At 47.8% G+C, this 22,707-nt stretch overlaps 1 protein-coding gene across 1 annotated transcript in view; it reads left to right on the forward strand.

Annotated features, from left to right (window-relative positions):
• Positions 1–114: 114 nt before the first annotated feature.
• The window catches only part of ERICH3 (glutamate rich 3), a 34,955-nt gene continuing 12,362 nt past the window's right edge, over positions 115–22,707 (forward strand). Inside the window, exons 1-11 of the mRNA XM_074833156.1 lie at positions 115–604; positions 5,978–6,071; positions 6,819–6,944; positions 7,552–7,623; positions 10,006–10,137; positions 11,347–11,499; positions 12,800–12,985; positions 13,641–13,821; positions 15,207–15,393; positions 18,875–19,173; positions 21,646–21,852. Of these exons, the coding sequence (XP_074689257.1) occupies positions 453–604; positions 5,978–6,071; positions 6,819–6,944; positions 7,552–7,623; positions 10,006–10,137; positions 11,347–11,499; positions 12,800–12,985; positions 13,641–13,821; positions 15,207–15,393; positions 18,875–19,173; positions 21,646–21,852 (1,789 nt within the window). The 5' untranslated portion in view covers positions 115–452. The remainder of the gene's footprint in view (positions 605–5,977; positions 6,072–6,818; positions 6,945–7,551; positions 7,624–10,005; positions 10,138–11,346; positions 11,500–12,799; positions 12,986–13,640; positions 13,822–15,206; positions 15,394–18,874; positions 19,174–21,645; positions 21,853–22,707) is intronic.

The raw sequence follows: 22,707 nt of genomic DNA on the forward strand, positions 1-22,707 counted from the left end.
TTGGGTTGGAAAAGACCTTAAAGCTGCTCCCGGCCCAGCCGCTGCCGCGGGCAGGGACCCCTCTGCCGGGCCGGGCTGCCCACAGCCCCTCCGGCCTGGGCACCTCCCGGGGCTGCCCCGGCTGCCAGCAACCGGGCAGCGCTGCTGCTATTGGCTGAGCGAAGCTCCGCCCCCGCACGGTTTCCTAGCAACCAGGGCAGCACTGCCGCTATTGGCCGAGCGAAGCCCCGCTCCCGTTGTGTCATAGTAACGCCCGGGACGCAACAAGCAGTGCCAGGGCAACGGCGATCAGTGAGGAGGAGGAGGCGGTGATCAGTGAGGAGGAGGAGGCGATCAGTGAGGAGGAGGAGGCGAGTAGGGAGGAGGAGGCGGTGATCAGTGAGGAGGAGGAGGCGATCACTGAGGAGGAGGCAATCAGTGAGGAGGAGGAGGCGGCGAGCAGCATCAAGGCCATGGCGAGCAGCGTTGGGACACGGCGACCAGTGCCACCAGCAGCTCCCAGGCGCGGCCGGAGCCAGACCCAGACCCGACAGGCTCCTCGGCACAGCTGCCTCTTGCCGCGCTCAGAGCGGCGGCCCTGCGACCTGAGCTGCTCACCACCACGGTGAGTGGGGTGGGGGGGGCCGGGGGGGGCTCCGGGGGGCCCGGGGATGGGCTTGGGGGGCTCCGGAGGGCCCAGGATCGCTTCAGGGGGACTCTGGAGTGCCCAGGGCCAATCCGGGCGGGCTCCGGGGGCTGGGGGGGGCTCGTGGGGGGGGCTCTGGAGGGCCCAGGGCAGGTCTGGGCAGGCTCCGGGGAGCGGGGGGTGTCTGGGGGCTGGGCTGGTCGCTGTCTCTCCCACGCAGTCCCGGGGGGTGGCGGCAGGGGGGACACAGGGGCCACGGTGCAGTCGGGGTCACCCCTTGCATGTTAACTGGGTGAACTGGGTGGCCGCGCTTGTTTCATGGCCCCCGGCCTTTCAATTCTGTAAGAATAATGATGCGGAATTGAGCACCGCAATCAGCTGGAAGCCCTGAAGGTGTTTCCCGGCGCTCGGCGCGGGCAGAGTGATGGTTCTGGGTGCGGGTTTGGCCAGGGGGAGCCGTTGGGCGCAGGTCGGCACCTTGAACCCAGCTCCTCTGCGCATCCCGGGCCCCTGCGCCGCGGTGACGACGTGTGCTGGGAGCGGGGCCGCTGGCCTCAGGCCTTCCCCTTGTTGTTGTCCGGCTTCAGAGCTGCAGGTTGTGACTTTCAGAGCAGCCAAACAGTGAGGTTAGACAAAGGTTCAACAGTCAGGTGAGACAAAGAGTAAAAGAAGTAGTGTGAAGCTTTTGAAACAAAACCCAGGTGAATGTGAGTGGTGCATCTGTGGGGCAAGGTGAGCGGTGGTCTCACTGGGGTCAGATGGCCAGGGCTGAAGGGGTCCTGCAGATTTTTCAGCAAAGATACGAGGTGATTTGGAGAGACTGTGACCTCTCCCTCCCGTGGTTGTCACCTGAGTAAAGCGGTACATGTGCTTAAGGGTTTGGTGAGCTTGGAAGAGACCAATTAATTATTGTTGGACTCCAAAGCCCCATCAAAATGTCACCTGCTGACTCGGGTCAGTTTTGTTCAGTAGTTGTGTCCCGACGTGGTTTCTGACAAGCACGGCAGTAGTAGCTGAGGTTAATAACTGTGGAAGCCAGAGCAGTTCCTCGAGGTGAAGTCCCTGAGGCTCAGCACGGGGGGCGGGTGGCCCAGCCGCGGGCAGCGGCTCCCCCTCGGAGCAGGAGGGTCAATGTACACGTGTCAGAGCCCTGGCTCCTCACAGAGCACCAGCCTCCTTTTGCGGAGACGGGGGATTGTTTTCCTGGCTTTTCATCTTCTGAATAGATGGCCCTTGGAGAGAGAGGAACCCACTGGCTGTATTCACTTGGTGTAAGCTTGGAGGCACCAAACAAAATAAACATTTTTGCTGAATAGTGTCATAAAGGCAGCCAATACCTTCTGGATGCCTGTACTGGCACGTAGATGGCAAAATCCCATTCTCTGTGATGGACTTGCACTGTCTTTGGAGTCCTAGGCCCACATGGGCCTGTTAGGCCATTCCCAGCTGGGACTCACAAAGTCCTTACCATCAGGATTTAACGCCAAATCCCAGTTCTGCAGAAAACCACTTTGCCAGCATCTGTTTCCCTCTCTGGAGACCCTGACAGTGTCTTTTTGTGGAAGTGGGACATACGTGATGGTGGCTGAAGAGTTTCTTAGGGAGGGATTGGCAGGTGCCAGGTGCCTGGGAAGTCTCCTCAGAGGAGTCTTTGCTCCCAAGCGGAACGTGCTGGGCCAGTGCCCCTGCCTTGGGGGATGTTGAACTTGCCATTTGTGGTTGACAGCCTGTGGTTAGACTTGTCCTGCCTGAAAGCCGGACGAGCCTTTCTTGTTCCTGTCCCCAGCAGACACGGTGTGAGATCCAGTAGGTTGCTGGGGTGAGGAGTGGTCTCCACCAGGGCAGGGCTGGCTGGCTGAGGGGCAGAAAGCACCAGCTGGGGCGTACGACACCGGGGCTCCGGTTCCCCGTGACTCCACCAGTCCGGAGCTACAGCTTTGGTGCTCTCTTAGATTATGTCTTTGGGGAGCAGTCACTGATTTAATTGCACTGTAAATTATTAACTGTGAAGATTTGCTTTACAAAACTGACACGGGATGTCTGCTGTGACTTTGTCTTGATATCCTTTCAAATGAGCAAGAGCGGTCTTAAAAATCATTGTGATACACAGCCCTGGCCCTGAGTATAGTGCGTTGTGCACTGCAAGCTGAGAAAAACCAGATACTGTTAATAAATAGTAGTGGCAGTGATAATACAATGAAAATCCTGCTGAATACGGAGTTCCAAGTAGACAGTTCCTTAAATGACTAAAATCCTAGTCATCAGCTCTGCTCTGGTTTGTGTTTGTTTTTGTAATCCCGATTTGCTCTGTTGCGGTAGAATGGCTAGTTAATGCAAGGTTCATGTAAATTGGGGAATATGCCTTTTTTCCCATGGTATAATGGTCCCTCGCTTTAAAATTCTAGACAGGTGAGAAGCAGAGAGATTTTTTGATGGTGACCTTTTCCTTTTAGAAACTCCAAAAATCTACTCTTTAATATAAAGTATATTCTCATCTATGATAGTAATCAAGGTAAAGAACATTTATTACAAAAAAGGGAATGCCCATTGAAAAGGTATTGTTAAAATAGGATGTCACCATTTCTCAGTGACTGTAGTAAAGGTGCTACATCTGGAACATCACTGCTGAAGGATCTTGAGGAGATTGCTTCACTTGAATCAGTCTTGATTTGGCATGAATTTGGGGAACTTGACTCAAATTTAGATGCAAGTGAAGGAGGATTTTGAGCAAAGTAAAAAAAAAAATCAGGAATAGTGTACATCCAAGCATTCTAAATAACCTTAAATATGAAATTACTGAACTAACAGTGATATGTAGTTACTGTCTGTGACACCAGAGAAACAAATGTGATACTAGTTTTGAGAAGAGCTTCGAATCTTGTCCTGGAGGCTACAGATCAGTCAGTTTAGCTTCTGTGCTAGGAAAATTGTCTGCAATTCCAGTAAACACCGACAATTTGTAGAGAGAAGAAGAAACAGGATAAACAGGCAGAGAAAAAGGAGTCCCAGAAATATAAAAAAAAAAAGACTTTTTGGACTTACTATGATACGACTGTGACAAACATTTTGTACAGTACTGTTTAAGAGTGATTCTCCTCCTTTGCTGTATGTTTTTCTAACACACGTTTTTGTCAGTTCTGCGCTTCTATCTCGTGTAGAGGATTTAGAGGTGACATTTGTATGTAGTTCTTAAATATTTAAATCTCTGGAAGAAAACTTCTCAGACACGAACTTCTGTTATCCTTTTGCTGATAACATGTGCAGGGGCAGAGGACTAAATGAGACCAGGGGTCTGCTTTGCTCAAGAGCTTGTTTCTGACAGTCATCGAGTCAGGAAATCTGTGACGTTTCTCAGATAACTTGCTCTGAGGGAGGCGCTGCACAAGTCCCAGGCTGCGTTGCTCTGTGGAGCCAGCAATGAGCCCAGATCCGTGCTGCGCCGGCGCTGGTGCCCGGCGTGTTCCGTGCGGTGGCCCTGTGCCGCTTTCCTGGGCGAGAGGGGCCATCCCCCGACAGAGAGCTCGGGCTGCCTGCCGCACCGTGCCTCTGCCGAAGCCCAGGGCATCCAGTTGCCTTCTTTCCAGTGGTGTAATGGGTCTTGGTTCAGGCCCAAAACATTTCCTCATTCCCTCCAGTACCCTTTTGAACCTTGAATTTAATTCAGCATTTTTGAGGACCAGCCTGTTCGTCATTTAATGAGAAAATACATGTACAGACTTCTTTGAAACTGAAGTTGCTACATCCCTCTGCTCAGGTGGGAGTTGCATTTTAGCTGGTTATATGGTCCATGAAATATTAGATGGAAGGAAGTAAATGAAAAGGAATTGGATCGACTTTCTCCTCTGCTGCTGTATGCAGCTGCCAGGTGATACCATGAGTCAATCCTTAGCACAACTGATGTAATCTGGTGGTTTCAAAAGCGAATGCAAACAGTGGATTAAAAAAGCAATGTAGAACAGTTGCTGTAGTACCAGTGTTTCATCAACGTGCATAACAGGGTGAGCTAAATCGTTTGTTTAAAGTTTAATTTATTGTTGGTAGGCTACCTGTGAGATTATTGTGAAACCCCAGATAAAATTCCTGTAAATCCATGATCTCTTTGGGTTTTTTGATTTCTTTTTTTTTTTTTTTTTTATAATATTTTGTTGAGTATGCCTTTGTGTGTGGTAATTCAGCCTAGCAACAGACATTTATCTTGAATCATCCTATTGAAAGATGTGTAATATAGGTACGGTGGCATTTAGATGTAAAGCCAAAGGAAGCAAAGGAGTTCAATCTCTTGTGTAACTAAAACACAACCTGCCTAGAGAGCCCAAAGGTCAGGCTGAACGTATTATGCAATAAATTTATGCACTCACAAATGTGAGTGGATTTAGAGTATTAAAAACTTAAGCCTACTGTCACTTACTTTGTTATTTCTCCTGTCTTCCAGAGGGTGAAGTCAGATAAGGTTGTGTTAAGAGCTATTTAAAAATGTGTCTGCTAATTATGGATGCTTCAGTTTTTGTGTTCAACTCATACCTGAGGCTCAGTTTTTGCAACCCCTGCTCTTTGGTAGCTGTGATGATTCACCTCTGTTGGCTTTCCAGGGATGCAGGACGTGCCTTAGGTAGAGCAGGGGAGGGCCCTGCTTGGATGGGCTGTGTGGTCTGGTTCTTCCTTTGTTGGTCTTACAGCTTTAAACCAATAAACAGGAGAGAGATGCAATTTGTTCACTTTGGATTGTTCAAGGTACGCATTAGAGAACCTTTAGCATATTGACTCGGGAACTGGAAGAGACTTGAGGAGGCCTTGCATTCATTTTTATTGCTCTGGATACAGAGGAGGACTTCGCACCCCTATGCCAGGGCTCTGGGAAGGGGAAGAGCCCAGCAGAGAGTAGCCCAGCCCAACCGTTCTGGCCTCTACAGCAGCGCAGTCCTGGGAGTCCGCTGGACTGAACAGCACTTCAGGGCCGTTGCAGTGCTGTCTGGTCGATCTCTCTCAAGTCTTGGAAGTGCGCTCTAAAATCTCGGAAGAGTCTGTTATCTGAGGAGGCTGTTGCAGGGTTTGGTCTCGGAGGAGACCTCCAGGGCTGGGCTCTGCTGGAGCCTGTGCCTTGGTGGTGCTACGCCGTTCGATGCTGAGCTACTCTGTCTGCTGTAGACGTCCCTTGTTTCTGATAGGAATCTTCCGGAGGCCATAAGATGTTGCTTTTACATAATCTGATGGGAATTTACCTGACAAAATGTTGGGCATGATTCAACGAGACACCATTTTGTACAGCAAACTATTGGACAGGTCTTTGTAAATTAAGCTGTAATAATTTGGCTGTCAAGGAGCTTATATGCAACTGTATTGCTTTTATTTCAGATTACTGGAAACCTACAATAGTCTGAGGGACAAACACTTGGTTGAGTACTTCAACAATACCCGGATAAGGCAACATCTTCAGAGATCAGGACTGGTGAGATTGAAAAATTTCCTTTTCTGAGAAAAAAAGAATTATTCGTTTCTCTTAATATTGCACAAGTCAAATCACTGATAGTCTGTTATTCATTTGTTAGAGGTATGTGTTGTCATTGGTAAGGTTTTGACCAGCCAAACATGTGCAATTCTGCTGTGCCAGATCAAAGCCACAAGATCCCAAAGTTCTCCCCTACACCATATCCCCCAGCAGCATTGATTCTCTTAGGTTATTGATTTTCTTAGGTTTTTAAAATGTGACATCTAAGCATCTTTGACTCTAATAGCTGTTTAAATAGCTTCAGTGTTATTTTTTAAAAAGACTTTAATGGAAAGCTGAAGGATTTGGTAAAGGTGAATGCGCTGAACGTTTTAAAAAATGCTTATGCACTCCTGGGTGTGACTCTGTTTAGCACAGGCAGATGCAACCCCCCAATGCAGTAGGAAGGCAAGTATTTAATTGCCCTCTGCTGACTTGGGCAGCGGCCCCTGAAGAGCAAGGCTGAGCCCACAGCTTTTAGGAGATGTGACTGGGGCTCTCCTGCCCTCTTCAGCTGGCTGATGGGGTCCACGGGGTCAAAGAAATGACAATTCTGTGCTCGGAAGGTGTGTTACAGCACCGTGGCAGAAGCAGAGGTGATAACTAACCAGGAAGAGAAAGTAGCCTTTCTGGGAAATTGCGCTCTGTTTAAAAACATACCTTGTTCTGTCTTGTCCTTCTTAGTTACATTATATTTGTTTATGGCAGATCTCAAGGAGCGGAAGAATAATACTGGAGAAGGAATACCGGCTAAATACTCTACGGGAGGAACACCTGAGATACGTACGGGAGTGCCTGGCTGGCACTGTGTTTGATAAGGCCCTTGACATACAGGTATGCATTTACCAGCGACGTGTGAGCCGTGTCAGGTACTCCCCTGCTGACAGCCAGGGGCTGTTAACTCGTACTGGACTGTTTGGGGTAGCTGCGCCCTCGCGGTGCCCTGAAAGGCTCTGTCCTGCTGGGAAAAGGATAGTCGTTGTGCTTGACATCCCCACGTGAAACCTCCTCTGGCCTCTGGTTGTCAGCCCACACCGTCATCAGAGCGTACGCTGTCCTGGCTCTCGTGCTGCCCTTCAGCTCTCATCAGATTGGGGGATGACATTCACGGGGCTAGTTGGCTTAAAAAAATTCTAATCCAAACAAAGTAGTTGGAACATGGTCATATATCTTACCTGAACACAAAATTTGGGCACATTCCTGTTACGTATCAAGAATGGAGTTGGTCCCTACAACTTTACAAATGCTCAGTTGTTAATTGCCTATGTTAATTTACAGAGGTGTCATGCAAATGGGTTGAATCAACAGCGGTTTTGTAATAGGGCTTGGTGAGGGTAACGACAGGGAGCAGGCAGGTGATAAGCAGAGCAGAAGCAAGTGTTATTACCTTCACTGACATCTCATAATGTCCATTAACGAGGTTTCTCTCTTACATTGATAGCGTCATCATCAGCCAGGAGCAAAGAAGAAACCTGCAAAGAATGGCAGGAAGGAGAAGGTGCGGGAAGTCAAGGTAAGACTGGAGTGCTCCCGAGCGCTGAGGGGACGTGGCAGCTTTGCCCTGGGTTAAACAACAGCCGTGGGTCAGGCCAGAGGCTTGCTGAGCCAAGGGCTCTGTCTCTGATGTTTATGGAAAAAATACAAGAAACAGGTAAGCAGAGGATGATCCTGCCCCGGGTTACATCTCCTCCTTCCTCTGTCCAGCAGTTCAGAAACTTCCATTCACACACCTAATTCCTTTGGAATCTACTTATTATTTTGGCTCTGCCCTGTTCTTGGTTGTGGAATTACAAGTTGTAGGAAATGGTACTTTCTCACATTTCTGCACAATAATTAATGTATCTGCTGTCTGATAATTCTATTTGGTGCTCCATTGTTCTCATTATGAAAAGAGTTAATAACTGTTCTTTTCCAAGGCATTTGTAGTTTTACGTACCTTTTTCATGTTCTCAGTTTTCCAAGCTGAAGACTCTCAGTCTGTTGAGTCTTTCACCCATGAGCCATTCCAGGCTTCTCATGGCTGTTGCCATTTTTCAGCCTTTTCTAGTTCTACTGTTTCTGTTTTGAAATGGGGAACCAGAACAGGATGAATAATTCAGGATACATGTTGCAGTTCTAGTAATTCTAGACGCTATCTGCTCTTCACTGCAGCTGCACACTGAGCTCATATTTTCAATTGTTTGCCTCTCCACACCCTATTTAGCAGAACCAGCATGTAAGTAATGAAAAGAGGTTTCAGAAGCCTTTTCTTTGGTGTCATGTAGGTAGAGCTTGGTTCTGTAGTTGTTAGAGTCATGGAAGTCCCACAGAAGTCAATGGTTCTTCTCCCCATGAAGTCACTTGGGGAAAAATTGTTCTCATTTTGGCTGAAATATACTCAGCATCTTATTTCTTTATTAGGAGCCTGTGCCCATTGAGAAGAATGCATTGTGAAGCTAGCTGCTGCTTGGAGCAGTTGAAAAACAATGTCAAATATTTCTGATTTTAAATAATACCTTTATGAGGTAAAGGAAGGAGGAGATTTTCATGACAGACAGCGATCACTGTGTAGTTGCAAAGGCACTGTATACTGACTGAAGCCCTGCTGGCAGAGGTCACCCCAGTGGAAGCAGCGACTAAGGCAGCCTGTGAAGGGAGTCTGGACTTGGGTGATTTTGGAACATAAACCCAAACTGCTTCCTTCAGTGAGAAGCGTAGAGGAGACGCCTGCTGTCCTGGTTTTGGCTGGGACAGAGTTAACTTTTCTTCTTAGTAGCTAGAATAGTGCTGTGGTTTGGATTCAGTGTGGGATTTGGTGTCCGAAGAATGCTGATAGCACATGGATGTGTTCAGTTGCTGCCAGGAGATCAAGGACTTTCCAACTCCCCCTGTCCTGCCTGTGAGCAGGTGCACAAGAAACTGGGAGGGCACGACCAGAGCAGCGGACCCAAAATGGCCAGGAGAATATTCCCTATCATGTAATGTCACGCTCAGGATGTACAGGAGGGTCGGCTGGGAAGGGGTTGGTTCTCTCTCGCTTCCGGGATTGCTTTTTCAGGATCTTGGCTTCTCCAGGATCACCAGCGGGGAATGGGCTGGGTATCAGTCAGCGGGCGGTGGCAGGCACGTTGTGCGTCACCCATTTCTACTTTCTTTTATTGTTGTTATTGATTTATTTCAATCGTTAAACTGTTTTTATCTCAACTGCTGAGTCTCCCCACCTCTACCCCTCCAATTCCCTCTCCCATGCTCCAGGGGCGGGGGGTGAGTGAGCGGCTGCCTGGCGTTTGGCTGCCGGCGGGCTCGAACCACGACACCTGCAGATACGTGATCTGTATCTCTGCTGCGGTCCCATGCCAGGACACAGGAACCTGGCTGCAATTAGCAGTGTAATTTAACCCTCAGCTCATACATTCAGTGAATTCGGCTGAGTAGCTAATCTGAAAGAAAAGGAGAAAGACAGATGTCTGAGCAAGGGAGGATGAGAGGCAGAGCTGTCTATTTCCAGAAGGGTCGTCAGCCCAACGTGGGGCTTTTGAGAAGGGAGGGAGGGGCAGCAGCCAGAGCAAGGAAGTGGCAGATGCACTCGAATGTAAAAAAGAAAGAGACCTTCAACCAAGCCACGAATTGGGAGGTATGCAGAAACAGGCAGATGAATTGAATTTGGGAGGATCAGCAGCTGGAGAGGGCTGCAAGGAAATAAGTCAGAGGTGGGAACAAGTCTTTTCCCTCGTCCCTCTCCTTCTCCCCATGATTTCCTTTCCTTCCTTAACCAGGTGTCCCAGTGTCACAGCTGTCCAGTGAAAGACAGCTGCCAGGCAAGCTCAGACATTGCTGTTAGAGCTGGCAGGCCGATGTTGACTTGCCTCTTTCCCACAATTTATTACCTCAGAGATGTAAATTTCTCTTCTTTTAGGCGGAACCATCCAGAAGACCAGTGGGAAATGCCAGGTTTATGCACTTCCCTCATCCACCACCCGGTCCAAGCAATCGTCGTGGGCTCTTCCCTCCCCTTGCCAGAGAAGCAGCTGGTCGCTCCCGACGACGGGTGAGTTTTAGCAGCACCCCGAAGGCGCTGGCATGAGCACACACAGCGCAGGCGTGCACGTAGGCCTGTGAGGTCTGAGCTTAGTCTAGAGCACTGACTGCCCCATCCTCCATCCCCTGGGGCCCACCTCCTGTTTGCAGGGTTGTGTCATTAAAGAGAAATCTGCAGAAGCCGATGTTGCAGGAATGGCACATCAGAATCTAGAAAAAAAAAATCTTTGCTTTGTGATAAATCTGCTTTAATCCTTTTCTCTGCCTTGTCGCCCAAGGCTAGGCCAGTATCAGTACATTAATATTGTTAACGAGTACGTGGCTATAGGCGCGTTCACACACGTTCTAAAATCCTGAGAGCAATGGAGGTCTTTTAGAAAAGAGAGGTGAAGGGGTGAAGTAAGACTAAAGCTCATCCAGAAGGCCGTGCTTTGGAGCTCTGGCTCAGAAACCTCTTCCTCTCTGTTAACAGGCAGAGAAGGAATGTTAATATACTCTTGAAGTATAATGATACTAAAGTCTAAGGTCAAAGGTCAAATATATGGTTCAGTTTTAACTGGTTCTTGATTTCAGTGATGATCATGGGTGCAGACTGAAGTGAGATTTTTGGTCCTGAATAACCTCCTCTCCAGAAAGAGGACACTTGGCCCTGTAGTGATGTGTGATGTTGGACATCATCGCATCAACACCCATCCAAGGGGGTCTGCCTGTTCTAAGGCAGCGAGTTAACTCAGATAAACAGGTTTTTAACTTGGTATTCTGAAGGGTATACAAGGAAAAGATGAACTAAAAAAGTAATAAAAATGCTGAGTATTGAACAAAAATAGGCCTGCTTTTGTGGTGCGTTCTCTCAGTGTGCGTGTGCTGAAGTCACCAAAAGGCAGCACACGGCTGCATTCCTGGGAGTGTCTGTGAGCTCACGTGTTTGCTTCAAGGCTGCACTGTGAGGAGACAGTAGCAAAACCTGTATTTATGGTCAAGAGTTATTCTGGGTGCTCTGGTATTTGGATGCTCGGTGAGAGATGCCTAAAGGGGCCTGACTCTTCGGAGGCAGACTAGAAAATTTAATTTCCTGAAGGTACCTGAGAATCACTCATCACTTCCAAATATCTCGATCAGTGCTTTTTTTTTTTTTTTTTTTTGTTTTCCCTTATGATGCTGCTCTGCACTGGAAACTATACACTGAGATTTTATAGCTGTTTTCTTTTTCCTTTTCTAGACTTCCAGGCAACCACATACAGCTCCAGGGTATCTGCAGCACTCACTCCATTTCCCACCACTTCCCATCAGTGCTGCAGCAGAGGCTGTAAAGACTCCAACATCTGAAAAGAAGTGCCCGGCACCTCAAATCAGTAAACAGCCTGCCGGCAGGGTGAGGCCATAGTTCATTCTGAAAATAATGTGATTTTAGGGACAGCTTTATAATACTGCTTTAGTACTGTAGTTCCCAGATCTGTGTACTGCAGGCAACATGCCTTCCAAACGGTCATCAGCTTTTATTTAAACTCTCCTTTTTAACCTCCCCTTAATTTTCAAGACATTGACTTACTGGTCTAATGCCTAGTTCTTGATCACAGTGAGGAAAAATGTGGTGACTTATCTTCTATAGTATAAAATCTCTGAATGCATAATTTTCTCCTTCCACATAGACTATCTGTTATGTAGAGAAGGAGGCAGCCACCTGGTTAACACCCAGAACTCAGGAATATTTTCACACAGTCTTACAAGTTTTTATCTTCATCTACAGCTGCAAAGTAGCAAAAAAACTTCTTTATTTTTTTTACCATTCCTCCTGCTAAGTTACACTATCAGGTTCAGAGAATGAGAGCTTTTTGGAGTAGCCAGACATGATCTTGATACATACACAGTTACTTTCAAGTGAGATTTGGACTTGTCTTCTGTTCTAGAAAAACATGGTGTAATTGGTTTTGTGTTAGGAGTTCCATGGGACTGGAGGATTTTGGAATGGGGCTGTGACCACTGCCTGGCAGACACTGTGCGAAGAGCCCCCTTCTGCATTTGCTCTGTATTGTGATGGGCACGATCCTTTCTCCAGGAATTTTCTGGCACTATCTACTTAATGCTCCCTGCTGACAAAACAGCCAGATCAGTCACAGGTTATGCAGACACGACGCAGAGCTCAGACCCAGAGCACAGGACGTTTGCAGAATTTATTCTCTAGAGGTGTCTTTTGCTTTTCAGGGCCCTGGGCCTCTGTTTGCATTTCATCCTGAAGGAGGACTAGACCTCCACTACAAATGGGAGAGGAGTGTTTTGAACCACATCTTGTGTAATTGATGCCAAATGATGTTACTGTTGGGAGACCCCAGCTGCTTTGGAACTTGCCAGCGGAGGGAGTGCAGCAGTACTGTGGGGTTCTGTCTGCTGGGGATCAGAACTCTGCATGGTTACAAGAAGTACACAGCTCACAGTGCTGTATATACCTATGGGGGTGATGCTTCCAAGCAGCCTGCCTGTTGGTTTGCAAATTAAAAGAAAGGGTTTTAGCACAGAAATCCTTTCACGAACAAAATTGCAAACACCGAGTTACAGAATTGTTCTAGAAGGATGCATCTTACTAGGTGTAAAGAGCAGTTAAACCATGGTTAGTTCAATACGCTCGGTCGCTGGTTTTGCATAACCTATTTAACCTGGTTAAAATGTTTTCACAGGAGGAGAGGAGTGAAGTCAGAGGTCCAAATGTGGTGGAATACGTGACTGATACATCTCCCATCGTTAACATCAGTCTGATGCCAGCGCCACCTCCACCCCAGCAAAAAGCGAGAAGTTGGGTAACCAGAGGCAGACAATTGCGTCCCATCACTGTACCCAGTGAGGCAGAACAACCTCCAAGGAAGGTAAATTAGCTCTGTCTACTTCTCTCTTTCTGTACAGGTATATAATCTTCCTTGTTGGTGTATTTGCCTAATGCTGAAAGGTGTGTATACCTAGTTTGCATAAAGATTCACTGAATTTTGAAAGAAAGAAAATTCATAACTATTAAAATATGTAACTGCCACCCATCTCTCTATATACTAAAACATTTAGTGTTTTTCATCAGCTGGGGGAAAAAGGGTGCTTGAACAGAAAAGCCATGGGAACTCTTACTTAAAGCCTTCTGGTTTAGTCAATCTGATCCTGTCTCTGACCATATCTGGTACCAGAACTTCAGAGGGATATGTGAAATGCCTTGAGCGTATGAAAACTTCATCTGTTACACTGTATCTCCAGCCAGTTTTGACTCCTGTAAAGGGAATTGTAGGAACCCCGGATTGGGAGGGACGATACGGGTCATGGTCCCTGCAATTTTGGGCAATTCGATGCAGTGGATTTTCAGTTTGAAATATTTTCCTCCCCTTCTGCATGTTACAAAGCACTTCCCCATTTAAGCAGCTCAAGGCCTGTCTTAAAAGACTGGAAGCCTCAAGTGTATGCCACACGTACATGCTCTTTGTGTTCACCTTTTGTTAGAGTTGGAAGCTGAATGCATTTTTTGTGTATTTCCTGCTGCAGAATTCTGGAGTAGTCTTCAGGTCCCCGGTACGCAACGGCGCATGTGTCACCATGGCCTTTGTGGGAAAAAATCTCCGTTTATCTGGCAAGGATGCTGATGACAGGAATGAAATTGCAGTCTATCAGCAGCACTGTGGAGGGGAAAACCTGTGTGTATACAAAGGCAGCCTATTGGAAGGAGGTGAGGATGAAGAGTCAAAGAGTTCATATCGATTCTGGCAATGTCTTTTTTTTTTTTTTGGCTAAAATGTTGGTGTGGTATCAAAATGACTTCAGCTGAGCTCAGTCAAGATATGTGCATCCAGGGATTTTTATACCATCTGCCTCCACGCTAAATCTGGATCTACTGTTTCATGATTGAAAGTGAGGTTAGAATTACTTCTGCAAATTACAGTAGAAGGAATTTAGATAACTAATTTAACAAAATACTGTAGCTTAGGTTAATTTCGTATAGAGATGTGTGGTTAATAAAGTAGTAGTAGTAGCAAACTGTCCTTAAATAGGGGTTATCTGTTTCTGACTTGCTACAACACATCAGTGCATGTTGCTTATTACTCCAGAAGGAAAAGTACATAATGGGAGCCCAATTCCCATCTCTTTGACATAAGTGCAATTCCATAGCACCAGGAAAAGGCGAATTGTGATCTGGGAACCTGAGAAGAGGCGATGGCTGGGAGATTTTCACTTATGAGGAAGAGTGATTCCACTGATGACACCCCTCATTCCAGCTCACAGAACCCATGTGCTGGCGTTTTCAGCGGGTGTGGGAAGATGGTGCAGAGCTCCCTGCGCTCCTGCCCGTCCCCGAGGCTGTGGGTGCAGGGCGGCGTGCCTGCAGATCGGCTCACGGGGCTGCTGCGGCTGGCTCCCCGCTGTGTCCTCTGTGCCTGCTCCTCTTGTCCCCAGCCCCGCTCACACACCTGAGGGAGTGACCGGTGTAAAGGGGGTACAACCCCGTCCCCCCGGCATGGAGCGGGGTGGCCGCCTCGGTGCCCTCATGGCCTGGACGCCAAGCAGTGCCCTTGCAGAGCAGCCTGAAACGGCTCCAGAAGCAGCATCTTTCAGGTGCCTGGTGTTCCCTGAGCCCAGCCGCGTCCGTGCAGGCCCAGAGCCACTGGTGCTGAGCTGTGCTCATCTGGAGCCTCGGCTGCTCCCTGCGAGGTGTGTCCCACTGCGGGGCTCTGACATGCTGCTGCCCTGCACCGGGTAGGCACGTGCCAGGAATCCTAAACCTCCTGTGCACGATGCCCACTCTTGTAAGGCACGGGCAGAGTTAATTTTGTGGAGATGAGAGGCTCTGCTCTCTGTTCTGCTGTAGCTGTGAGTGGCCAAACTGAGTGGCTTGTCACAAGGGTGTCCAGCTTGGCACTCTGGGGTTGGAGAGAGATGAGACTGTTGTGTGGGGAGGAGGTGGGGTATTACCAACTAATTAATGTAGCTGAGAACCAGAGTACCTGACCTCGGAGGGCTGCGTGCTTTGGTGGTGATGCAGGTGAGACACAACGATTGCAACAGGCTGGCAGCAAAGCATAACCTTTTTTCTTTGAATCCTTTCTGTGACTGCAGAGACCTTTCAGTTCATCTCAAGGAGGCACCAAGGTTTCCCATTCAGCCTCACCTTTTTTGTCAATGGGCTGTCAGTGGACAGGTTGAGCTGCTGCTGTGAGTTCAGACACCAGAGGCCCTCCACGGTGGGAGGCAGACGCGGACACTTCAGGTTTCTCAGTGTGGAGGGAGCATCTCCTTGCTACAGGTATGGAGATGAGTGTGCTTTGCTCGCAAGGACCTCGCAGCCCAGTAGTTCAAGCTTATCCCTTGTTTCCTCTTTTGTCATCTTTTTGGCACCCTGCAGCTCTTCCTCAGCTCCGAGCAGAGCGGTGGCTGGGGGGTGCCACACATACACCCCTTGCCTGCTTCTCCTGCAAGTGCTGGTGAAATAAGTATGAAGAACGCTGCTTACTTAACTGTAGTTTTGGGGGTTTTCTTTGTGATTGTGAGAACGGGATAATTTATTCTTAAATAGCTCTGCCTCAAAGGTGGGATTCTGCTGTAATACCCCTGCTGCAGAATAAGACAGTACTGAATGTTAGCCATCTTTCAGAAAACAAATCTGTGCAGAAGATTCTAGGGTTTGGGCAAAAGTCAATGTGAGCAACACCAGTAGGTTTGCCAGGAAGCTTTAATTTTGATAAAATCTTCCTTTTGTGTGATTGTTAAGTCATGCCAGACAAGTAAAATTCTGCACACATGGATAATTTTAAAATGTTTTTGTTCTTTTCGTAAGTAATTTTGAAAGATCAGCAAGCAGTTGGAAGAAGAGAATCTCCACAGAGCTATGCTCTTATTTTTCAGATACGGACTGAATTCTGAGAAAAAAAAAAGTCTATTTTATTGTGCCATATTTTTTCTACTCCAATCCACCATTGGACATGATTTATGTAAATGTATTACTTAGTATCTTGGAAGTAGTGAAAAGCATCTGAATTCAGAATGGATATAGTGGCTACAGAGTTTAGGAAATGCCCAAATCTCAGCTATTGTATGATTTCTAGAAGGATTTGAAGTGAATTTTCTAATGAGTATAGTGTCCAGAAATGGTTTCATTTCTTCCTGAGGTGCCCCCACTTTCTGTCCCGCTTCCCCTCTTATTCTTAGTGATATCTCTGTTTCCTGTCTTGTCAGTCCAGCCAACCTTATCTGGTGACCAAAAACCATCTCCATGAAGCAGGTTTTCCCCATAAATGACAACTCTTTTCACATTTCCTTCAGGTCAAATGCAGTTGTATTTGTTTCCTGCTTTGAGTATGACACCACATCCACCCATTAAATCCCCACCCTGATTCTCAGTAACATCCCAGCTGATTGTCCCCGTTGGGTGTCAGCTGTGGTTCACAAAGAGGTGATGCCACTATGATTTCTATACCAGTGCTGTGATCCTTGCACCGAGTTTTCTGCTGGCCTAGGTCCAGCATTTCTGTACAGCAGAAATGGTTCAATATCTCAGAGGTCCCTGAAAAAAACACCAGGAACAAATAATTAAAAAGTAGGACTCTTTTCAGAAATTGTCATGTTTACATTTTATGCCTGCAAAACTAAAAGATTTCTAGACTGAATGACTGTAGGATGTTTCACAGTAGTTTGTAAACAGCTGGAATGTGAGTGGAATTGTAAACAAGCCGTACATAAAAAAAAGCAGTTTTGGGGGAGGAAACGATTTTAAGACATCCTTGTCTGTGAAGAAAATATGGTTTTCCAGAGAGACTTATGGTTAGCTAAGGTGAAAGTTCTGGTTTCAGTGTCACCCTGTGCTTGCAGATTTGAATCGACACACTACATAGAGCACAGTGTCCTGACACTCGTGGGTGGTGTAGGGTGGCTCTTTGTGTCTGCAGGTAATGTTAAATCAGGAGCAGAAGCCCTGGTCTCTCAGATGAGCCTCCCAGCCATGAGACAGAGAGGCTGCGACTCCATTTTATACAGAATCACAGAATCACAGAATCAACTATGTTGGAAAGGACCTTGAAGATCATCTAGTCCAACCATTAACCTAGTACCGCCAGTTCCCATCTACACCATATCTCTCAGCGCTATATCGACCCAACTCTTAAACACCTCCAGGGATGGGGATTCCACCACCTCCCTGGGCAATCCATTCCACTGCCTAATAACCCATTCTGTAAAGAAATACTTCCTGACATCTAGTCTAAACCTTCCCTGGCGCAACTTGAGGCCATGCCCTCTTGTCCTATCACTTATTACTTGGTTAAAGAGACTCATCCCCAGCTCCCTGCAACCTCCTTTCAGGTAGTTGTAGAGGGCGATGAGGTCTCCCCTCAGCCTCCTCTTCTCCAGACTAAACAACCCCAGTTCCCTCAGCCGCTCCTCATACGACATGTGCTCAAGACCCTTCATCAGCTTCGTTGCCCTTCTCTGGACACGCTCGAGTAATTCAATGTCCTTTTTGTAGTGAGGGGCCCAAAACTGAACACAGTAATCGAGGTGCGGCCTCACCAGTGCCGAGTACAGGGGTAAGATCCCTTCCCTGTCCCTGCTGGCCACGCTATTTCTGATGCAAGCCAGGATGCCATTGGCCTTCTTGGCCACCTGGGCACACTGCTGGCTCATGTTCAGCCGGCTGTCAATCAACACCCCCAGGTCCCTCTCTGACTGGCAGCTCTCCAGCCACTCCTCCCCAAGCCTGTAGTACTGCTGGGGGTTGTTGTGACCCAAGTGCAGCACCCGGCATTTGGCCTTATTGAACTTCATACAGTTGGCCTTGGCCCATCGCTCCAGCCTGTCCAGGTCTCTCTGCAGAGCCTCCCTACCCTCGAGCAGATCAACACTCCCACCCAACTTGGTGTCGTCTGCAAACTTACTGGGGGTGCATTCGATCCCCTCGTCTAGGTCATCAATAAAGATGTTGAACAGGAGTGGCCCCAAAACCGAGCCCTGGGGGACACCACTTGTGACCGGCCTCCAACCGGATTTAACTCCGTTCACCACAACTCTCTGGGCCCGGCCATCCAGCCAGTTTTTTACCCAGCAAAGTGTGCGACCATCTAAGCCTCGAGCAGCCAGTTTCGCCAGAAGAATGTTGTGGGAAACGGTGTCAAAGAAGAATGTTGTGGGAAACGGTGTCAAAATACAAGAGGAGCAGTCTCACAAGTCGCTCAAAATGCTTTGTTTTCCAGCTGTTTGGGTTTCTGTTGGGTAGGAAAAACAGAACAGAAACTGAAAAGAATTCCATTTCAATCTGCCTCTTCCCCCGCCATTATCAGACCCAGCAGACAAATTAAAAAACAAAACCAGAGTTATCACTGTACTGGGTGTTGCAGCAGGATCAGGATCCAGCACACGTCTGCCTTGGTGCTTGCCTGCCCTTCTCAGTGGTTATATCTTCAGAGATCAGTGTTGGTGTAGCTTGAAATTAATGGATACTTATGATTGGTTTGATTTTAATCTGTTTATACTTCAACCATCACCTTTAAGTGGGGACAGTGTTACTCTCCTTCAAGGAAGAACTGTATCTGGGATAGTGGAGCTCTTGAGAACTTCAGGGGGCTTCTCCAAGGGAGTGGTTATCAGTACCTGTGTGGTCTGAGTGGCAGCGCAGAGGCAGATGGGTACCCGGTTTCAGTGCTGATAATGATCTGAACAGCTCACTGCCTGCTGCCCTTCCATTGTTCACACAAAGGAAAACATGACACTTTCCAATTCTCCTTGTTATTTTATAGGTGCGTTATTGCAATGGGTCTGGACAAAAAGCCAGTGCCTCCCAAGGAAAAGATGGAGGAGGACCATGAGGAAAATCATATGGGTTCCGGGGCAGATGGAGTGTGCATGGAGCCAAGTAAGAGCAGTACTGAGCAGAAAACAAGCAAAGATTCAGTGTTAGTCATCTTACCAGGTGTGGAAGCAAGTGTCCAAACTATTGAGGACAAAATGGAGACCGAACAGGAAAACAGAGAAGAAGAAGGGAAAAAACTATCTGATTGTGAGCATGAAGATAGTCAGGAAGACATCGGTAAAAATGGTACAGTATTGTGAAAGAGAAGCAGGGGATGAAAAAGGGGAGAGTACGATTCTGTCGGTCTGGGATTGCGGGCCTCCGCCTTCGCCTGGGGCATCCTCTCTGAGGACACCTCATGTGAGGAGTGTGGTGATGCCTGTGTCTGGGTGATAAAATCAGTGGGGCTTCTTTGGGCCAAGCATCAGGACGAGAGGGTTTTGCAAGAGCCAAGGAAGTGAGTAATGAAGGTGTGAGAGGCTGCAACAGGAGCCTGAGGTAGATGGGAAAGCAGGAGGGAAGTGGGGCACAGCGCAGGGACAACTGTGAGGGAGGAGAATGGCAGCAGGCGGAGGACAGGGAGAGCAGGAGGAGGGAACGGGCTGGGTGTGGGCAGGGAGACGGTGAGTCTGAGGTGATCTCCTGAGGGAGGCAGGGCCTCAGCGCGGTGGAGTGGAGAGGAGATGGCGGCTGTAGGGGCAGGCGGTGGGGAAGCTGCTGTCACCTGCTCCGAGATGGGTGGGAGCGGGGACCGACTGGGAAGGGGGGAGGCTCAGTACTGGGCGCAGGAGGGGAGGGAAGGTGGTAAGAGTGCATAGCAGCGAAACGTCAGCAAGATGCAGCGCTAGCTGAAGCGTTCTGGTCTCCTCTCCTCTGTTGCCAGCGGGCGTGCACTGTTCTGTTCCCTAAGGCTCTTTCCAGCCCCCTCTCCACCACGGTGCCCCAGGCACCACTTAGGGGACACCTGCCCCAACGTCCAGGTCCTGGCCAGTATGAGGGTTTGATCCTCTGCCCCAGACCTACCAGCCCTCCTTTCGTGCCTCCTCTGCTCCGACCCCGCCGGACCATCGTCCTTTCCCCTTACTGAACGCTCCTGTTGCCTGTTGTAGCTAGCTGACCTTCCCCTTTTGCTTGAGTCCCACCTCCTTTCTGTCGGCAGATTTAAAAAGGACCGGAGAGAGGCTGCCCTTGCTGAAAGTCTGCCCGAGGGGTGTTTCTTGTGGCAGGCCAATACAATATTTCTGGTATAAAAACGGTGCGTGGCAGCTCCACCTGCACGCCCAGAATGTGTCACCTCGGGCCGGTCCCTGTTGCTTTCGGGGACTCTGCCTGCCCCCGCGGGAGAGGCGGTGAGCTCAGCCTGTGCTCTTATTATAAAGGCTTCTTCAGAGTGAGTCAAATTTAGAGAGGGATCTTAATTCCTACTTCCTATTCCTATTTTTGCTTTCATAATTCCGCAGCGCTGCTGCTGCTCAGCTTCCTCATTAGTCCCTGTGGATCTGTGTTTGTGATTAATCAAGCCTTTTTCCTTCAGGAGGGGGGCACCTTTCTGACAGTTACCTAAGGAGGCCTCACTTCCAACAATGCAGTTGGAATCTCAAGTGATTTTTAACACAGAAAAAAAATCTTATTCCCTTAATTCTCATTGTCTGGGTAACTGTTTATCTGCCTAATTGGTTCTGCATCAGATGCTCTTCATTTCTGTCCCTGGCATCTGTCACTTCAATATTTTAAAAGCACTGATCGAAAGAAAAAGAGGTGAGCAATAAAATCTGAAAGGTGGGAAGTGATGGCCACGAGGGACAGCTGGTGTGTCAGCGGTGACAGCTCTCCGGCACAGTTTGGGTTTGTTGCCTCTCTGCTGCACGCGCAGTGAGCTGGGGGTAGCAGTGGAATTACTGAGTTTCACAGGAAATCACTGACATCGCTGTGCGCACTGGGGCATGGGATTTTAACCGCTGCAGCTTGGCTGGACAGGGAAGGGTTCTTTAATGCGTATATGTGGGGCAGTCTCTACTCCAGCTGTGAGCAAAGCTATCTGTCAGCTACTACAGTTCGTCAGGCTAGTGGCCTGGGATGGAATCCAGACCATGTTGGTGTGAAAATGGTAATTCTGCTGTAAGCTTCATTTGTGTGAGGATTTCACCTGGGAGCTGAAGGGAGGTATCAGGGCAGTGCGATGACAGAATGTTCCTCCGCAGCACCCTTTGGCTGGATTGATTTAATTCATTTAGTTTGTAAGCCACTTCTTTGCTGATTAGCCATGTCAATCCACATTTATCTTACTTTGTGCTGCAGTATATTACCTTTCTCCAGCTTTATCTATTGCTTGCATTTTTTTTCGTTGCAACAGGTTTTTCTCCTGTAATAAGAGACTGTCTTGCATTTTATTTCCGAGTTTGCCCAGTTCTCAGTTTTTCTAGTCCTTTCAGTGGCTAATGGTTTTGTTTGTTTGTTGTTTTTAATCTATTAATCTTACTTGATGCATCATTCAGTAGCTTTACTGCATTTTTGGTATTCTATTTATGAAGAATATGATGCTTTTTTATGATAATGTGCTCTTATGTTTCCTGTCTGTGGTCCTAGATTCTCTCATGGCATTAAAAAGACTGAGCAAATGCAAAGGCAAAAGGAGATTGATGAAGTTAACCTCTGCCTGCTTAAAAAGAACTTTATTAGTTGTGAATTCCGTCTCACAGTATGATTCTTGTATTTTAGAGTATGATGAAGACATTGAAGCAGAAGAGAGACAGATTGATGATCAAATGAATGGAACATCAGAGTCACCCTCAGGTGATAAAAAACCTGACTTAGACATTGAAAAGGAGAGTGAGACCTTATCAGAGAAGGCATTGGAGGTCTCTGACAGCGAGAAGGCTGAAGATGATAGATACTCCGACAGTGACTTCCAGGACGATGAACAAGGTTAGTTTTTTTCATAGTGAGGCTTAGAGAAGTTGACCTGATGCATGTTTTACATTTTGTGCATATTTTACATTTTGTGCGTGTCCAGTACGTATGTTAAGGGGAAAACACAGGAAAAACCATGCAATTCCTACTGAATTGGGAAAAGATAGCTGTTTTATCTGTTAGTAATTCAACCGTCTGTAACTGAAATACGGCAAAACCCATGGGCAGTGTAAGGGTGTGCCAGCTCACAGCAGACTTTGCTGAACTATTTAGGTGCAGAAATGGAGATGGAGCCAGTTGGCAAATTAGCTCTAAATACTTGGGCAGATCAGCACTTATTGTCAGCGGTCACTGATGTCCGAGACCACTCACACCTTCTGAGGATACGCACTTTTATCTGAGAAGCCAGCGGCACACCTGACGTGCCTCCTGGTATTTTAGAAGTGCTGTCTTTAATGGCCCTGAACAGTCAGAACCTGGGCGGCGTCCTCTGGCGCACCGCTGGCACCGTGCTGGCCGAGGGAGGAGATGCCGTCAGCTCAGCTCTCCCTGCTGCCTGCCGTGGGATTATCTTCATCAATAATCCCATGGAAAACTCACAGGCAATTTCTCATTTCTTAGATGAACAGCAGCATTCCATTCACCATGTCGTGAATAAGCCGGAAGTGAACTGCCTCTTCCTTGTGGCAGTGTTTTATTTCTCTCTTAACTTTTCTCCTCTATGGCTTTGTTAGATCCTGAGCTGACTTATGTGCCTCTTGCTTGTCATAATGTACCAGGATTTCTCCATTTCCTGCTCTTTCAAAATCAATTACTTTATGTTCCTTACATTTGACAGTCCTAATGTGCAAACCGTTTCTCAAGTTAAAT

Source organism: Strix aluco, chromosome 8 (genome assembly GCF_031877795.1).
Source record: "Strix aluco isolate bStrAlu1 chromosome 8, bStrAlu1.hap1, whole genome shotgun sequence".
Classification (NCBI taxonomy): domain Eukaryota; kingdom Metazoa; phylum Chordata; class Aves; order Strigiformes; family Strigidae; genus Strix; species Strix aluco.